Raw genomic sequence first — 18644 nt, forward strand, 5'->3', positions numbered from 1 at the left:
GCATCACCCTTGTGAGGGGAGCCTGGGGCAGGGTGCTGGGGCAGTCAGTACCTTTTCAGCACGATGGGCACAGCCACAGAGGGGTTCTTGCGCAGCCCATCGATGATGTCCGCGGCCTTGTCCGCGTATATCCTCTGGAGAGCCTTGCGGTGGATCACCTCCGAGGTGCCCCCCAGGGTGTTGTCCAGCCGGAATTTGGCCTGCTCCTCCGCAGACAAGCGTGACAGCTTCTTCTGGATTGCCTCCAGAACGCGGATGGTTGCCAGGTTGGTCTCCAAGACAACATCCAGCTGGAGAGAACAGTGCCATTAGCCGTAGCGTTTGAATAGACAAAACATGATACTTGACGGAGGCAAACATTCAAGTGACACGAAACAAGAAGCTGTGCCTGTTTAACAAGGTGTACTCGAGCACTTTGGTGTTCAGCTGCTCTAAAATAATCCAATTACATTTCATCTGCTACCTAAATAATACTGTGGAAGAATTTAAAGGCTACCAGGATGATACAGTTCGGAAATTACATCTTCCAGCTGGGAATAGAACACAATTGACAGTTACTCTACAAAAGGACGTGCCAAATCTGTGCAGATTCAGGTAATTGCCCAGCTAACTTCCATTTCCAGTCAAAATGTCAGTCATTTAAAATCCTGAACATATTGCTTTGCAGATGATTACAGGGGAATGCATGTTCTCATGCACTATGTGGGCAGGAAGAAAAGATGCAGCAATTCCATGCTTGTCCATTCAACAACTTCATGTAGAGCAGGGTGAACTAAATTCTCCACACAAAAGGTGAGGGGCAGGTGTGGCAGCTTAGTGGTTATGCAGCCACTGCTTCTTGCATGAAGAGAAAACAAGCTTTTATACCAAAAACCAGGTGGCAGATACAATAAAAGATGCAGAATTAAAGGTATCATTACATCAAACTCATTAACTGTTCACAGAACAGAGCTTTCTGAGATATGAACCAAGGAAAAGCAATTTACCTCAAAACGCTCGTCCTCACACCTGTAGATGTGCTCTTCATATTGGGTCTTCTTGGAGCTCACAAATGTGGAATCTTCAGACCAGGATGGGAAAGAGACCCAGGTGTCATTCAAAACCTTTGAGGGAGGCAGAGAGAGAACAAGAGTTGTGGTCAGTGTTCAAGAGGATCACACCTGGCCAGCTTCAAGAGCAATCTTCTGATGGGGCAATCTAATTTCCAGCTGGAAAAAGTGTGTGTGTGCCTTCCAAAGCCCAGCATTCACAGGGCAACCCCAAACAGCCAGACAGTCTGAAAAATTCATAGGCTGGAGCTGTGAGGAAAAGAGGAAAATAAAGGTGAAAGGAGCTTTTTCTGCTACTTTGGATTAGTCAGCTGCAACCAGCTGGTTTCCCCATGTGTGATTCACCATCAACACTGTATGGTCACCACAGCAGACCTGACTATTAGACAGGACACAGTTGCTGCCTCCAAATAAGGCTAATTGGAAGGATAAAACCATACCCCAGCATCACCTTTCCTGACAAAACAGCTCAGCACCTGCAGCTTTCAATACAGGAGCAGAACATGAAAAAGCAAACAAACAAACAACCCAACAACCACCTCAAAGAGGCCAAAGGCATAGAAACAATAATTTTGGCAGGTAGTCTTGAAAACCAGATCCAGTTTCCATAAACTCAAAGCCTGAACAACTGAGTCATTAGATTCTCACAGGAGAAAAGTTTGTAACTGCATCACACAAGAAGCTTTTGAGAGACGTGTCAAGACATGGATTAAAAATTCAGCATTTCAGGGAGAAAGAAGGATGCATCTGAGGGAATACGTGGGAGAATCTGTCTACAGAAAACATGATTTTCTTTTAAAGTTGGCCTAGAGACAACTCTGAAAGCAGACTAAGTGAGAATTTAGGTAAAAAGGTGGCAATAATCCTGAATTACATACTACCTTGTAAAGGACCTCTGAGATCACATTAAGATCACACAGAAAACCAGTTCTGTCATCTCCTACTTAAGTTTGCAATCTTAATGTTCCTTTCACAGGTCATACCACACAGCACATCATAAACAAGATGTAGGAGCATTAGGTATGTCAGTAATTAACCATCATAACTATTCAGTAGGTTTTTCTCCAGCTGCCTCCCAACACTCTATGCAAACCTTTCACAAACTTCTGCAGAAGAGCTGATGCCAACCATCACAGCCACGTGGGTACCACAACTCCCAGCATAACCCAGTTCCTAGACTGACACCTCAGCCTGTGCAATAACTTCTGGCTGTGATCCAGATGTTTATGGGAGTGCCACCAGGAATTCCTGAGCTGTGCTCCCCTGGGGCTGCCACACGCACAGCGGGGATCCTGAGCCAGGATGGTGTGCCCACACATGCCTGGCTGCAGGAGCAGCATGCATCAGTGCTGGGAAAGCAGCTGCCTGACCCCAGCCCCATGCCCACCACCCTCAGGAACCTTTCCAACACAGGGATACAAACAAAATCCCCCATCCTGCTCTGTTCTGCTATAAAAAGGCTGGGAAGAGCCTTGCTCTGTGCACTGCCCCTGCCTTACCTCTTTACACAGAGGAGTCCTCCCCGTGCACTTGGGCTGCTGGTAGCTCTTGGGCAAGGCTCTGTAGCTGGAGCCCAGCCTCTTGCAGGAGGCATAGTCAATCTCCATGGCAATCCCCTCAGTAGCCCGTTCCTTGGGATACGTCTCCATGTGAACAGACTCCTTATATCCCAGGAAGTTTTTAAACCAAGTGAACAGTTCTGGGAATTTCCTAAAATAAAAGGAATAAAGTGAAAAATGAGCTAAACAAAATGCAAACAGCACTGAGCTGTGATGCTGAGGCTAGAATTGATTACTACAGAGAATCCTCTAAATTATCAATCTGGTGAGATGACCCTCTCTGCCCAACCCCACTCTCACAGAGCCTGAACAATTGGGAAAAAAGCACCTGCTGTAGATCAGGTGAGGATTGCTCTCCTGGTGCAGCTAAGGTGCTTTAGGATTAGTGACCAGCAAGGAGCAGCTGTCAAAGCTTTTGCTACAGGGACAGCACTCGTGGCACAGCCACATCTGGGTGTCCCCAAACCACCCTGGTGCAGAACTCAGGCCAGGTTCTTCATTGTTTGCCAATGGTTTGAACCTTAAACCAGACCTTTCCTTCCCAGAGGCAGCAAGAAGAAACCCAAAGGCAATTCTGTAACTACACAAAAGGTTTCAGTGCCAAGCAATTGCTTCAACCAGACTTCACAGAGCAGCATGAATCACAGAGAAACCTTTGCCTGCAAGGCCCAGGTTTGCCTGTTTGCAGAATTTCCTGAAAAATTAATTTGTCTAAAATACAGCATTTGTTCACATCCTCTTATTTCATGCAAAGCTCCAGCAACAGGATGAACTCAACCTGTTACTAACTGAATCACTAGTTATTAATTGCAAAAGACAATGTCCAACTCCAGAATAAAACCCCTCCTGTATTTTATCTTTCCCTGTAGTTAGGAGCGCAGGCAGTAGATGGGAAAAGTACAGAATTTTCCTGTCAAATATTGCACCTTTTTTACCTAAAGTCAGGTATCCTGCTGATGCCTGGCTAATTCCCGTGGACCTACAGAGTGAGTGGAAGCTCCTTAGGGTAGTTTCTCTGCACAGTTGAGAATTGGGGTCCTGAACCCAATTTATGTTGCTACTACCTTCTCCCTTGGAACCAGGAATTCAGTGCCCAGGTAAAAGAAACACTGAAATCCTGCTGCCCAAAGTAGATGAGACGATATCTGTTGGTTTTAAGCAATTAATAGAGCTGTTCTGTACACTGCTGACAATCATGGAAGTTGTAAATTCCTATTTAAAGTACAGAGTTCCTTAACATTTTTAGTTTTGTGACAGAATTCAGCTGCTTTTTGGAAACTTTAGTGAGCTTATATTAGCACTCTGCTTTTTTCGGGGGACGTTTGCCTGTGTAATTAGACAGTTGATCTTTTCTCAAATGATATAATTTGAGAATGATTCCATAACAAGAAACTGCAATAAAACAGGCTGCTAATAATTTTGTTTGCCCTACTGGAAAGGGAAGGCACACAGCAAGCAACACCTGTGCTGCTCCTGCACGCTGCCTGTCAGGACACAGCTGGGAATCTCTCTGGGATAAGGAACAGGAAAGGGCACTGCAGAAGGCCATGAAGGTGTTTCTTCCCTGGCTCCACAAGAGAAACAGACCAGGAGAGGGGCTGCACTTACCCCAGGAATGGGGAGACCAGCTGCACGAGCTCAGCCCTGGAGATCACCTCCTGGTTGAAGATGACCAGGCAGCGCAGGAAGTTCTCGTACGCCTCGGTGCTGCGCAGAGCTTTGCGGACCTGAGCCAGAGAGACAAGAGAAGAGGAGCTGTCAGGGTCACACTCAGCAGGGGGAGGTCCAGGAGACCTGGGTTTGACACTGTGTTTCCCACCGAGGCACACAAATCTTTGAGCTGAACAGAGAGAACTCGCCCTGTACACAGGGCCAGACAAACTGGTACTGCTGGAGCCACCCCCACCCATTGCTGGGATCCCCTGCAATGTCAGCACCGGGACATTACTCTAAGAAAGGAGCTGCAAGTGAAGAACTAAATCCTTCAGAGAACCCTCTAACAGCTGGATCACAATGCACTGGAATCATGGACAACATCAGTTACAACTGCAGCACCACAAACCCACCTAGGCTGCTTTTAAACTTCAGAGAGTATTTCAAGCAGGGAGTGGGGGATATGAGACCCATGCCTGGGTAACACCTCTCCAGCCTCTGCCTGCTTCCAGCTTGGATTGTCACAGACAATCCTCCTTCTGTGACCTCTGTAATCCTCCTTCTGTAACCCTGATCTTCACAAAATGAAAAAGCCAAACTATTCATCCCAACACCACCACCTTTCCCACAAGAACAGCAGGATCTACACATCCGACTGAGATCTATCACTGTTAAGTTATTCATCATTACGGTTATAATTCCACAGCAGGGACTTCTAGGTTTACTCATGTTAACACCTACACATCCTCCAAGCAATAAATTGGTTCCCAGTTACCATTAGCTGGTTCCCATCACACTGCAAAATTCACCAGATCAGCAGGGAGCAACCAAGACTGTCATCAGTGCGTGAATATTGCTTAAAAGATGGTTTTAACTTCATCCCATACTCCCCTCTGAGCTATAAGGCACTGTCTGGACATCTCAGAGAAGACACCAAGGTACCACTTGGAAACATCCCATATCTCCTTTCACTTGATCCGTGTGCTAAACCAGCAACAGGTAACAACTGCGCAATTAATTAGATTAATCTCTGAGGGGAAATTAAAAAAAACAACAGCCCAATGTAAATATGAATCAGGTGCTTTGTAAACTGAGCTCTCCCCCTGCAGCCAGCTGGCTGTAGATGGGTACAAGCTGTGCCAACACAGCAAGACACATCATCAGCTGTAGGGGGATCTTATAAAGGGGAAAACCACTTGGAGTGTGGGTTACAGGAAAATAATCCCATTCCCTCAAACAAATTGCCCAGCAGCAGCAGGTGGAAAGCTGGAGGAGGAGTTTTGGGGAAAAGACACAGGTAAAAAATATCACCAATTTAAAAAAAAATTCAATGTATCTGACTTAGAGGTCGCAGGATACATCTGAGGTTAAGCTGAGAAATCAGGGTGGCGTAAATCTCACACACTTCAGTGTGATAAAAATCCAGATGTGTACATAGGAAGGATATACATCAAGGACATGCAACATCTGCATCCTGCCTCTCACCTTCTCGAAGAAGAGAGATTCTGTCCCCACACCATGTTTGCTGGCTTCTGCCAAAGACTGGTCTTTCAAACCAAGCAGCTTTGGTTTTTTCTGTTATCAAAAAAAAAGAAAGGCAATTAAAAATAAAAGTTGGGATCATTCGATTATCTATCACAGGTGAGCACCAGCTCCCTGACCCCACCATGTGCTTCCCATTAAAGGAAAGATGGCTTTTTAAAGAAGAACAGTCTATTAAAGCATGTGCTACAAGTTAATTTACTGAATGTTAATAAGTAGCATGCCACTCCATATATCTGTAATACATTGTTTCACCCTTTCCTGTAACTAGCTGATTGTTTCAATCACACTGCAGCATATCTTACTTTGATAACTACTTTGGAAAACTGCCAGAATAGATGATTTTCCTATCGCTCATCCAGTTCTGCAAGTCTTACACCTCCCCAGAATGGCAATTTTTTTTCTCTCTTACATTCTACTGAAAGATGCTTTACTTTCCCCATCCTCAGAAAGACTGTAAGGTGCCTCCAAAACGTGCTTTACTTTGGTGACCTCGATTTGAAGAGGAGGAGAAAGGGCAGAAGGGGACTTAAATGGTACAATTATGCCTGCTAATGCTTCTCATGACAAAGGAAGATGTACTGGCTTCAAAAAAAGCAGGCAAATTTATCCCTCATGCACAAACACGAGGCCACCTGGCCACAGGACAATTTTTGTTGCACTACAAAGCCTCACTGCTCTCACAAATCATGCGTCAGTTGAAAAGGGCAAACTCTGCTGAGAGAATAATCATTTATCATTGTATTAAAAGCTTCATCACAGGAAAGATGAGCAAACATGATTCTACTGCATCTGCTCCAACTTCTACTACAACAAAGCTTTCAGGCACACCTTTTGAGCTCATCTTTTCCTACGTGCCTTAGGAACATTTGCTACAAATATTGGGCAAATTTATTCTGTGGCATTTCTGAGACTTTTATCTCCACACTCCATCACTCCCCCCTCATTAAACACTGCTATTAAAACTACATCTTTATTAGAAAGTGATGAAAACTCTGTTTCCCCAAGCCATTAAAGTAACTATGTCCCACCCTCAGGAACAGATACCACCACCGGCTTGCAAAAATCAGAGGCTAACACTTGTGCTTGGAAACAAGGACTTCTGAAAGGTTTAAAGACAAACACTATTTTCCATGTTCTCAAGCTGCAGCCTGTGCCACAAAAACCACAAGGACTTGGAAGACACATCCTGAAGGAGCAGCCCAGGCTCTTACCTTCACCGGAGGGGTGGCTCCGGTGCCCGAGTGCCGTCGGATCTGGCAGCCATTCTGGTTGGGTCTCTGCTGCTTGTTGTTGAGCTGTGGCTTCTTCACTGTGCCCCCGTGGTCATTCCTGACTGATTCCACTTTCTCTGCAGTTGTCTTGCTCAACAGCTTGTTCAGAGACAAACCCATAAGACCATTAAGGGCTACGTTCCACACAGAATGTCACCGAATGGGTTGGGTTGGAAGGGACCTTTAAGGTCATTCAGTTCCAATGCCATGCCATGGTCAGGGGCACCTCTCCCTATTCCAAGTTGCTCAGAGTTCCATTTGGCCTGTCCTTGAACACCTCCAGGGATAGGGCAGCCACAGCTCCTCAGGGTAGCCTCTGCCACCCTGTCTCACCACCCTCACAGGGAAGAATTTTTTTCTATTATCTAATCTAAACCTACTCTCTTTCAGTTTGAAGCCATTCTCTCTTGTCCTGCCACTCCATGCCCTTGTAAAGAGTTTCTCTCCATCTTTTTTTTGAGGCTCTCTTCAGATACTGGAAGGCCACAATTAGGTGACCCCTGAGCCTTCTCTTTTCCAGGCAGAACAATCCTAATTCTCTCAGCCTTTCCTCACAGGAGATGTGCTTCATCCCTCTGATCATTTTGGTGGCCTCTGGACTTGCTCTGATAGATCCATGTCCTTCCTGTGCTGGGGACCCCAAAGCTCATAGCTCTAATGATCAATGGATTTTACTGCAGTTACAGTCCTAACTTAGAACAACCCTCTTGCATTTAAAATAAAAGTTTTTTTAGAGACAAGTTGTAGCCAGAAACCACAGTCTACCCCCCGATCTCCTTCCCACACACCAGGAAAGTTAGAGCAAAAGCCCATTTTTCTGAACACTGGCTTCATACAGAACAGTCTGCACTAGGTATTTCACCCAATCTCCAAGGGTACTCACCACAGAGCTGTTGGCATCAGGCAGGAACTGCCCGAATTCTGAGAGCAGATCCTCCTGGTTCTTGAAGAGGCGAGCCACCTGGGCATAGACCTCCTGCTCTGTCAGGGCTGGTGTGTAGTTCCCTCCTGCCTCCTTGGCATTACGCTGCTCTTTCTGCCAGAGGAAAGAGGAGAGGTGTCAGAAGAAAGGATGCACAAACTATTCAAGTGACAAAGAAAAAACAAACAAACTTTCAGTGATAGGAATAATGGAACAGCAAAGGTCTCAGCTTCTTTTATAAAGCATCATACTATATTAATAGTATGACTCATATATTCTAAATATCTATACTTATATATACACTATAAATACATCCTAAATGCCCAACTGGCCCTGAACAATAAGACACTGACCAAGGAAGTGGTTCTTTTTGCTTTTAGAGCTACAGCCACATTGCCTCATCCTGACATGTGCTTATAGAAAAAAGCCAAACCCACTTTTTAAACAAGCACTGCAGAGACTTCCAAATAAAGATGATGGATTGAGATCTATTACTTCATCCTGCTATGTAATCTTTTTAACTTGCCAAACTTCTGCTTAGTTCAAGCAGAATTCAAGACCAGGCTGGACAGGGCTTGGAGCATCCTGACCTAGCAGAAGGTGCCCCTGCCCATGGCAAAGGGTTGGACTAGATGATCTTTAAGGCCCCTTCCAATCCAAACCAGTCCATGATTACCTGCTGGCCACTGCTAGTACAGCAGAAGACCCAAATGCAAGTTTTGGACAGCACTCCCAAAGCAAAGCAAGAGGAAGAACCATACAGAGACACAAACTCACATTTCCAACACTCACCTGATACGTATGGAGAATCTCCAGGAAGGCTTTGTAGATGTCTGGCTGTCCCTGGAAGCGGTTTTTGATCTTGTTGACGTAGTTGATGGCGTGGTTGAACTCCACGGGCTGATTGTTCTGCAGGGACGGCGTGGTGCCCAGGGAGATTGTCACGGGCGTGTGCGGCTGCACCGGCGGCGAGCGCGGCGACGCGTACGGCGGGATCGGCGGCGTCTGCTGGCTGGCAGGGGTGTGGGCCTGCAGCTGCGATGGCTGAGGGGAACACAGGCTCTGTTAGGAGGCAGTAGATCCCCTCACGGTCAGGATAAAGGCAATTTTAATCCACTTATGGAGATATAAATAAATAAATAAAAATAGATAAATATTTATTGGGCCGGCAAAGACTAAACCGCATCACCGAGACAATATACCTGGGCCATTCAAGCAGTTGTTATTATTTTCCTTGCTAACTGCTTTGGACTGAAACCTGACAAGAGACACAAACTACCTCAAAAACTTAACAGAGACAAAATGCATAGATATGGCTGGCTCCCACACAGCCAGTCACTTTGGCACTAGTCAACAATTGTGGGATGAATGAAGGCAATAGCAAGGGAAAACATGAGTTTCTTCAGACAAAAAGCAGGCAGTGAGTAATTATTTTGAATACTCTCAATGGACATTGAACAGCCAGGTGAAAATTTAGTTTTGAGGTGGCATTTTAAATGGAAATGGAAGTACTTATTCCCCTCATGTTTTGCATTTCAAAACTCATATTAAACAGAGTTTTCAGGACTGAGAATTTAAATAACTGTCTTAAGATGGGCATAAATATCCTGTTACAATATCCTGTTCTGCCTTTACCTGCCTGGTAGGGACATCTTACCTCATTGTCTAGCCTGTCCCTCAGGCACATTTTAAAGCTTCAGCAAGGATAGTTCAACACTTGACAGGTGTGATAGGGAGAAAACCACTTATCCCATGGTGTTAAGAAGGAGACTGCTACATCTCTACTGAGAGCATGTACCTCTTCAGAAAAAAATCCCTGAAATCTAGCACAGGCAAGTTCATTCTGGAATGATCTGCAGTGTCCAGCTTGGCAAATCTTTTAGCAAATCTTTCAGCATGTTTTTGTTTGCCATTTCTGAGCAGGAAGTTGCATGTCCCAACAATGTTTGCCCAGAGATCAGCTAACTGCCACATTTTAAATCCTGCTGCTTTTTAACTGCATGTTACCTTTTCCTTTAGCTTTTCCAGGCAATTGTTCTCTAACAGTTTAGGGATTAACCCTTGAAACTTTGGAGATCCCCTCCCTAAGGCTCTGAAATATTTTTGCACTTTGAGGCTAAAATACACAAAATTTCATCTGGAGTAATCTCCTTGAATGTCTATTATCCTGTTCTGTTTCCCCTAAAATACATTTTTTGGACAGTAGAATCTGGATTATATCTAAACCAGAGTCAAATTTTCTTTGTTACTCAAAGGTCTCTGTTTTGGACACACACAACCAATACCTACAGGCAACCCATGGTAATTCTGCTAAACTCTTGCACTTTAGATGTTGCCAATAACTCCTGAACCCTTCCAGCTGACAGCTGAACCAGACCCTTCTACAAAAACCATTCAATCTGAAAACAAGACTTTAAGCAATGCAGAGGCCACCAAATAACAAATGAAGGTCTCCTAAAGGCTTAATTGCCTCAAGCATTTGAAATGACCCACACACTTTCACAGCAAAGAGAACATCTTTATCACAACCTCTGTTTTATGGGCAATTTCTTGGGACTTTAGGTCTAAGACAACACACACAAAAGCAGGCAGACAGTGTGTGCCCAGTGCTTTAACTAGGAACCTTTTCCCTAGGTTGCTGGATCACTTCTTGAATAATGTGTGTGCCATTTACCAGATGCTCTGACTGTCTTTCAGTTCCCCACTGCCAGCGACAAGGCTTCTCCAAACCCTTAATGTTTTGGAAAGCTTATTTGATTTGCTGTCAAATTAACTTCTTCAAGTTTGAAAATGAGAAATGAATCCAGCAGCAGAAGGGGAACACATGAAGGTTCACGAATACTGTGGGAAAGCAGCGTGGGAGTTAATTTTTCACCCTCTAGCTGCACACCAGCTGCAGCTGGAGGCAGCAGGGTTTCTGTGCTCTCAGTGCAGGTCACCCAGAGCCCCTCACCTTGCTGATTTTGGCAGGTGTGGGCTGTGGTGCCGGCTGTGCTGGTGTCGGGGTCGACTGCGCCGAAGGCTGCGACGGATGCGGTGGCTGCGGCTGCGGCTGGGGCTGCAGCCCGTGCGTGGGGATCTGGTGAACCTGCCCCGGGGTGGTCACGTTCACCATGTCATTGGTCTGCACCTCAATCTTGTAGCCAGGTGGCAGGAAGGTGTTGAAGCCCATGATGAGGTCTGGGTGGCCCTTGAAGAGCTGCGACACACGGCTGATCACGCCCGGAGTGTCGATGCTGGGCAAGGAACAAGATCACAACGTCACCGTCCCCTGGCACCTTGCACTGGGACAAAGTTCTCCACACAGCAATCTTCCAGTGCACTTTTCCTTCCCCTTATCACCTCTAACACATAAAACAATGCAAAACTGAATCCTACAGACTGCTGAACTCTAGAGTGACATTAGCATTATTTTATCAGCCCAGACAGGGCTTTATATCCATGAGATCCAGTCCCAAGTCTGACCATTATTAATGGGCAGACAACCAGATGAATCAGCTGTCAAGGCTGAACTTGTGAACTCCCACTCTAGGCAGAGATTTAGTATAAATGAAGGGATGCATTTCATTTTCAGAAAATAAAGCACACAACTGCTTTTACATCATTGTCCAGGTGTGTTATTCTGTATACAAAGGACAGAATTCAGCCCCTGCCCTGTGCTCCCATGTCCACACACACTCTGGAAGGAAGAAGCAAATGCAGCTTGTTACCTTTGAGATTTAAATTCCTTCATAATATCCAAGAAGTCATTGTAGACCTGTGGCTGACTACCAAACTGTAGCTTCACCTGGTCAAGGTAAGACAATGCATCCTCCACCTAGAGACAGACCAGACAGGTCATATTAGCAGAGAAGATTTGATTTCACCTCCCATTGTTCTGTAAAACATTCAGCATTTGAAAACACAGCTGTTAGCCCTGAGCCTGGACAGGGAATTAAGGAGCAAAAAGCTCATGAGCCTGGTTTATGTATTACCAGCACTGTTTGAATAAGTATTCACTCCCCACTCCTGGCCCACAAGATAAAACTGTACCAAAAAAAAAAAGACAAAAAAAAAAAAAAAAAAAAAGGCAACACAGATCAGCAGAATTACTCAGAATGAAAAAAAAACCAAAACCCAACATGCTCCAAATCTACCATCACTGAAGTGACTGCTAGGATAAACAGAACTAGACTGAGTATTTTTCCTGCATTCATATGTGGAAATTATTATGGAAGTCTAAGAATAAGCAGAAAGTGGAAATGACATATTCAGTGTAGTACATGTCTGCCAGGTACACGCTTGCACTTCTCTCAAAAAGCCAGACATTTCAGTTCAACATAGAAGGGCTTTGAAAATGGCAACTGTGGGTGGCAAATTGTTTTACACCTCAAACAGCAAGAGGTTCATGATTTGTGTACCAACAGCCAATTTTCAGAGGTGCAGGAAGAACAGCCATGGCCCAAAGTGGGAGCTCTGGGTCCCTGAGCCTCCAGCAGCCTGGCCAAGCACTCAGCAGCTGCAAGAGCTGCAATGGGACCCCTCTTTGGTCTGAAATTAAACAATGAAAGAAAAGCTCATGTATAGCCCCAACTTTGCACCAGCAAAGGACTTTTCAAGGATTTCACTGTGAGGAAGAAGTGCTCTTTTTGAAACTGGTTTTCAGAGGTTTGTAGAAATTAAGTTTCCCACATTCAGCAAAAGGAAAGGGCAGTGGTTTCCACCAAAACTGGAAAAGACTCACACCGTATTTGGAAGAAGCTGAAACAGGCATCAATTTGTATGTATGTGCCTTCTCCAAATGTAGCAACTTAAAGGGGTTATTTTTGGTGGACTTTTCTCTTTGTTTAAGGGTTTTACAGCACATAATCTGAGAATAGAGCCTTCCTTACTCCCAAATTACTCCCACACAACCACCCACATATGCCATGTGTTCAGAAAAGCACCAAATGTTTTGGTAATTTAACCCATTCATCTAAATACTTTTAAGCAATACATTCCTCCTTTCCCTCCCTGCCACAAATCTTTTCCTGGCCAGTCCAATTTTCTTTTTACGATGGTTATGTGAAACAACAGGGCTTCAGCAGAAAGAGAGGTCCATTTCTGTGTTCAATAGACTCTCAAACATGAGAAAGGAAAGGGGGGGAGAGGAGAGGAGAAGAGAGGAGCAAGAGGGAAGGGAAGGGAAAGGGAAAGAAGGAAAGGAAAGGGAAAGGGAAAGAAGGAAAGGAAAGGGAAAGAAGGAAAGGAAAGGGAAAGAAGGAAAGGAAAGGGAAAGAAGGAAAGGAAAGGGAAAGAAGGAAAGGAAAGGGAAAGAAGGAAAGGGAAAGGGAAAGGGACCTGGCCGCAGAAGGAATTTTGGGAAAGGATGGCTGACATCAGGCAGCTGCTGACATTACCTTGAGCCTCTGGAACTGCTGCTGGCCCTGCACAGGCACGGCTGGGGGCGTGGGGTGTGTGTGGCTCTGCACCACCTGGCTGCCGTGGGGCTGCACGGGCGCGGGGTGGTGGTGGCCGCTGTGCACGGCCGCGATGGCCGGCCCGTGGCTGCCCGAGCTCTGCGGCACGGCCGACACCTGCCAAGGCAAACAGCACATCAGGCACGGCCTCCCAGCTCCCCAGACGCTGCAGGACAGTCAAGGAAGCAGAAGGCAGCTGGTTTGAGCTTTAACCATGACTGCTAACAGCTTTGCTCGACCAACTCCAGACAACTCTCATCCCACCCTCCCTGCAGACTCGTGCCAAACACAGGTTGTCCCCTGCCTGCACGCTCACTGCCTGTCCTGCACATCCCCTGACATAAAGACCTGGAAAAGGAGGGTAAAATGGAATTTTTCATCTGGCAAGAGCCAAGGTTCTCTCCTTTCCCGATATGTCACAAGTAATAATCTGAATGAATGAATCGACATTCTTGATAATTCAGTTTGGTTATTGAAAGTCAAATTGTGGCTCTCTGGCATCAGTAGGCTCTAGGGGAAATACCAAGCTCAAAACCCAGCTTGGTATTTCCCCTAGAAAACCAGGGAAAGAACAGAAAGCATGCACTTTTGGGACTTCTTCATACCATAAACCAGGAAAATTTCAATTTGGAAAATCATTTTCACAAACCCAGTTTTCCATCCAAGCTTCTTTAAATGGGACATACTTAATTCAATCTTCATGGACAAAATAAGGTTTGCCTGCTGGTCCTTCTAAGTTCTTTTTAGGAAGGACTGCCAGTATCAACACACCCTCTTACAAATGGTCTGCCTGCAGCTCTTCAGCTCAGTGGCTGCCACTATCAGTGTGAACATCCTTTCTGCAGAAGCAAGGATGAAGCTGTGTGTAAAATCAGGCACTAGACAGGGAGAGCAGCTCACCGGCAACACAAGAGTGGAAGATTGAACATACCAGAAATGTGGCAGAGACAAATATCCCACAAATAGCTGTCAGTGAAAGAGCAGGGAAAGGCTATCTCCAGTGTACTCTCAAAAAGATTCTTTTTTTCTCTGTTCCTAACTGCCAGCTCCTTGTAAAGGAGGCAAGAGAAGGAAGAGTGCCACCTAATGACTCTGGGGTAATGTTTTACGAAACATTTCAATTTTCCTGAAAGTCTTCAATCTAAATGCTGATCTAGTCTGTTAAGCTTAAAATCACCCAAGATACCATACGTCTTTTACAACAGCAAACCTTTTCCTGCTGAAAAACAGAAAAACGGAGGAAAAACCCTCCACAAACCTGACTGATTCAGAGACCATGGTCCGAGAAAATCATTAGAAGAATCATATAGAAGAATCATGCAGAAGAATCATGTTCAAGAAAGCCAAGTCACACCATGTTGGTTCATGAATGAAGCCAACAAAGCAAGCACTGACAACGAGATGTACATTGGCCATTTTTTAAAGGAAACCCCGGTTACCAAAACAAAACTTTGTGTTAAATACGGAACTCTGTGGTGCTACAACACAGTGCTGGCTGTCCAGGGAGCTAAGGGCTGAGCAGACACACCTGGTAGCTGGGAGTTACAGAGTACTGGATGCCCGTGGCTGACTGCATGGTGTCGGACACGGCCTCATAGACCGGCGGGGCCGGGGCGAGCACGCGGTGCTGGTGCGGGAAAGCCTCGGTGCTGCTGGTGATACGTCTCTGCTGCGACGCATACACGGGAGACTCCTGCTCGTCCAATCGCCGCTTCATGCTGAACTCATGCTCGGGAAGCACCTCAAAACCTGGGGAAAGCACACAGGGAAATTGATCCAGCATTCTTGTGCTGCAGAGATCACCGCGAGCAGGCATGGTGAGTTTCTGTCCGTTCTGGTGCTGGTGTCTTGTAAAGGAGAAGTGGAATTAAAGATTTAGCTTTCAGCATAAAACATGCAACTGTATCCCAGCACAAAAAGTACAGCCTTATTGTTGTAGGAACTTGAAAGGTAAGGATTTCTTCAGTCTCACCTAAAGGATGTTGCTAACACACAGATCCTGAGTGATGCAGAGCTCATGAATGCAGTGTTTGAACACAACAGGCTAGGGAAGCAAGGATGTGTTACCTACACACCATTTATACTGGCAACAGAAAAAAAAACCCTCTTGGACAGTCCAGGTAGGATGAGAGCTGTGAGAGATGCTTTAAAACATGGGAAAAACGCAGGATGCAGAATCAGAGTTTGAAGCTGCTTACAAAGTCCCAAAGCATTTAATACGTGTGTGTATTTAATACGTGTGTATTTAATACGTGTGTATTTCATGTGTAACTTTAGGGAAATACCTAGGTCTACTACTAGGAGTATTTTGGGTACCACATGCCACACCTGTGGTGCTGCCAGCACCTTGGCCCCACTCAGAAGTTGGATTCCTGCCTGCCAGGGAGCACAGATCAGCAGCACCCTCACTTACTCCCCTGTATTTCTTTTCATGTTCCTGCCCAACCCCAAGTTGCTTTTCTGCGACTTGATTTCACTTCAAATCCAACAGGTCACTCTGCCACTATCCCACTCCAAAAGGAGCCATGAATTCCTGGCTCTGTGGGATTGAACCAGTCACCCCAGCACTCTTCACTGCAAGCAAATCCCAGTGCTGTTTTCTGTCCATTGATAGTTACTGCCATCCTTGAGACATTATCTGCTGTTTATCAAAAGCACAGGCAGCCTGTTAAGATGCTGGAAGGACAGAAAGCAGTGAAACCACCCTCTTTTGTTTCAGGATCTCTCCAAAGCAAGGCCTCTTCAGTTCAGTGCAGTTAAGACACACTCATTGCTAAGGCAAGCACATGGATAAATGAGAGGGAACAACATTCCCCAGAATAATGGTAACAGCCAACTGAGCCAATCCCCATCTACCAAGTCAGGACAGCTCTGCACAGTCTAAACCAGTCATTAATCAAATAACCCAAAGACCATTCACTGATATCTCACATCAAATATGGAAACAGGAATCAGCAGGACAAAGGTGGAAATTTTCTTCTCCATGACATAAAACATAGAAAAGATATGGAAAAATTTGTTTTGGAAGGGAGCTTAGAGATTATTTCATGGGCAGGGACACCTTCCACTATCCCAGGGTGCTCCAAGCCCTGTCCAGCCTGGTCTCAGACACTTCCAGGGATGGGACAGCCACAGCTTCTCTGGGCATCCTGTGCCAGGGCCTCCCCACCCTCAACAGGAAAAAATTTCGTCCCCCTATCCAATATAAACTTTCCCTATTAGTCCCTCCTTTCACTTGGAGAAGGCAGGACAACAAGGAAGATGACTTAATTTATTTTTGAAGTTACTCTCCAAGTTTAACCTCTCAAGAAGTCCCCAAATCACCTGGCAGGTCACAGACAGGAAGCAGAGGAGGACTCCTTGCTCAAAATAAAGGGGAAAAGCTCATCAACTGCATCTTAATTGCAAGTTACAAACCCTGAGTAAGCCTGACCCCCCCACACACAGGAACACACTCCAGGAGCTCACTTCTCTAATGGTGCTGCACTGGTTGGCTTTTCAACCAGTCTCTGCTGATAAATGAAGAGCCAGGAAGGTTAACATGGAGCTACTCCCCTCATGGAGATAGCCCTCTCAGGCACAGACCACACTTTGCTTTGCAAAACCAGAGTTTTATGCTAATAAGGCTGGGACTAAACTGAGTAAATCTGGCCTCACCCCATCCACCCACAGCAGAGCTGGCCAGGATTTTGCATGACAATGGCTAAGAGCATGACTAAAGTCTGGGCAAAGCCTTGGTGGCAGCTATTTACAAGCTACTCACCTACTTGGACACCCTCCTGCTCTGAACCCTGCTCCCCCAGCCAGCCCTGCCACCCCCCTCTGCCCTCCCAGGCTGGCTCTGCCCTCATCCTTCCAATATTGTGTGCAGATCCACGTGCTGTGGTGGCTGCTCAGTGTCCCACCCCTGGGACTCGCTTCCCAGAGCATCACTCCACTCTCAGCCCTGCAGATGCACTCACCAGCCCCTGCAGCAGAGGCTGTTTGAGGGCAGAGGATGGCTGCAAGGCTCACGAGCCCTTATGAGGATTAAAATGCCACCTCAGGCTGTCTGACAAGACTTTTCCCTGCGAAGAGACCACAATTCTTGGCCTGTGAGGCCACAGGAGTCATAACAGCACCAAGGATCCATCACCACACACACATCAGCAGCGTGAACATCAGTTTTTGAAGCTCCCAATTCTTGCAGGCCAAGTGTACAATCTTCCAACAATTTAGTTTGCTGTGTGGTTGAAACTTCTCTAATTTAATTGTAAGTTAATTGAAACTTCTGTAAAGCAAAAGCTAAAACTCATGTATGTTCATCTTCCTTCTGAATTCCCCTCACCTTCACCAACTGAGCTTGGACTCTGCTTTTATCCAAGCACTGGAGCTGCTTCAGCTGTGAAATTCTGTATTACCTACGGGTGTGTACCTCCAGTGACTGGTCTGCATCCTGCAGGAGGAGATATGCTGCTGGATGGTCCCAAAGTGCATTAATTTCCTCACTGAAGTCCTGCTGATCTTCACCTGGCATCTCCCACCAATCTCCTCTGTTCAAAAGCTGGAGAGATCTGTCCTGCAGAAAGTCCCTCCCCTCCTACAGCCCACCAAAAAAAGCTGAGGAAGGAACAGTGAGATGAAACCCAGGACTAGACATGTCATTTTGGACTGATTTAGCCAAAGCACGCTGCTCAAAGGGGCAATTCCACCCACTTCCACCCTCAGTAACAACTGACTTTTCCTTAATGATGGCAAAGCCCAGCTAAGGGAAAGGTATTTTGAGAATAAGCACACAACATCAAAGACTTGTACCAAGAGTTTTCCCTCCACATTACAAACAATACTATGCTTATGCATCATCTCAGAAATGCAGCACACATCTCCGGCATCCCCTCATGGACTTTGAAGTGCAGATTGAGAGAGCCCCAATTCAAGCTGCAGCATCTGTAACCTTAATTTTAGGGTTGAAAAGCCCTCAAAATACAGCAGGGACTGAAAGTAAGTCACAAAATTCAGGTACTTTCCTTTGTTAAAAGCATCAACAGGATGCATGCAGGAGATCTTAGCTCCACCTGAGCAGACCAAGTCAAGAATTGAATTCCCCAGCAGCATTTCTACCCAAACTCCCTTTTAACTCCTTAAAAGGAGCACACTTCATTCTGTCTAGCGGAGGATGAAAATTATTGGTTTTTTTTTTTCCTCTGAAGTTTTTAGTTTTTAGGCTT

The 18644-nt window shown here is 45.7% G+C and overlaps 1 protein-coding gene across 6 annotated transcripts in view; it reads right to left on the bottom strand.

Annotated features, from left to right (window-relative positions):
* SIN3A (SIN3 transcription regulator family member A) overlaps positions 1-18644 on the bottom strand; it is a 31306-nt gene that overhangs the window by 7888 nt on the left and 4774 nt on the right. For all 6 annotated transcript variants that reach the window (XR_010441637.1, XR_010441636.1, XM_064722641.1 and 3 more), the window contains exons 2-13: positions 14966-15186; positions 13378-13554; positions 11710-11816; positions 10953-11235; positions 8792-9043; positions 7961-8113; positions 7018-7176; positions 5747-5836; positions 4217-4335; positions 2549-2759; positions 987-1103; positions 52-290 (exon numbers count right to left, since the gene is read on the bottom strand). Coding sequence is in view for 4 of the 6 variants with exons in the window: in XM_064722641.1 (XP_064578711.1) it covers positions 52-290; positions 987-1103; positions 2549-2759; positions 4217-4335; positions 5747-5836; positions 7018-7176; positions 7961-8113; positions 8792-9043; positions 10953-11235; positions 11710-11816; positions 13378-13554; positions 14966-15154 (2096 nt within the window). In the remaining 2 variants the exon portion in view is untranslated. The remainder of the gene's footprint in view (positions 1-51; positions 291-986; positions 1104-2548; positions 2760-4216; positions 4336-5746; positions 5837-7017; positions 7177-7960; positions 8114-8791; positions 9044-10952; positions 11236-11709; positions 11817-13377; positions 13555-14965; positions 15187-18644) is intronic.

This window comes from Zonotrichia leucophrys, chromosome 10 (assembly GCF_028769735.1).
Source record: "Zonotrichia leucophrys gambelii isolate GWCS_2022_RI chromosome 10, RI_Zleu_2.0, whole genome shotgun sequence".
NCBI lineage: Eukaryota > Metazoa > Chordata > Aves > Passeriformes > Passerellidae > Zonotrichia > Zonotrichia leucophrys.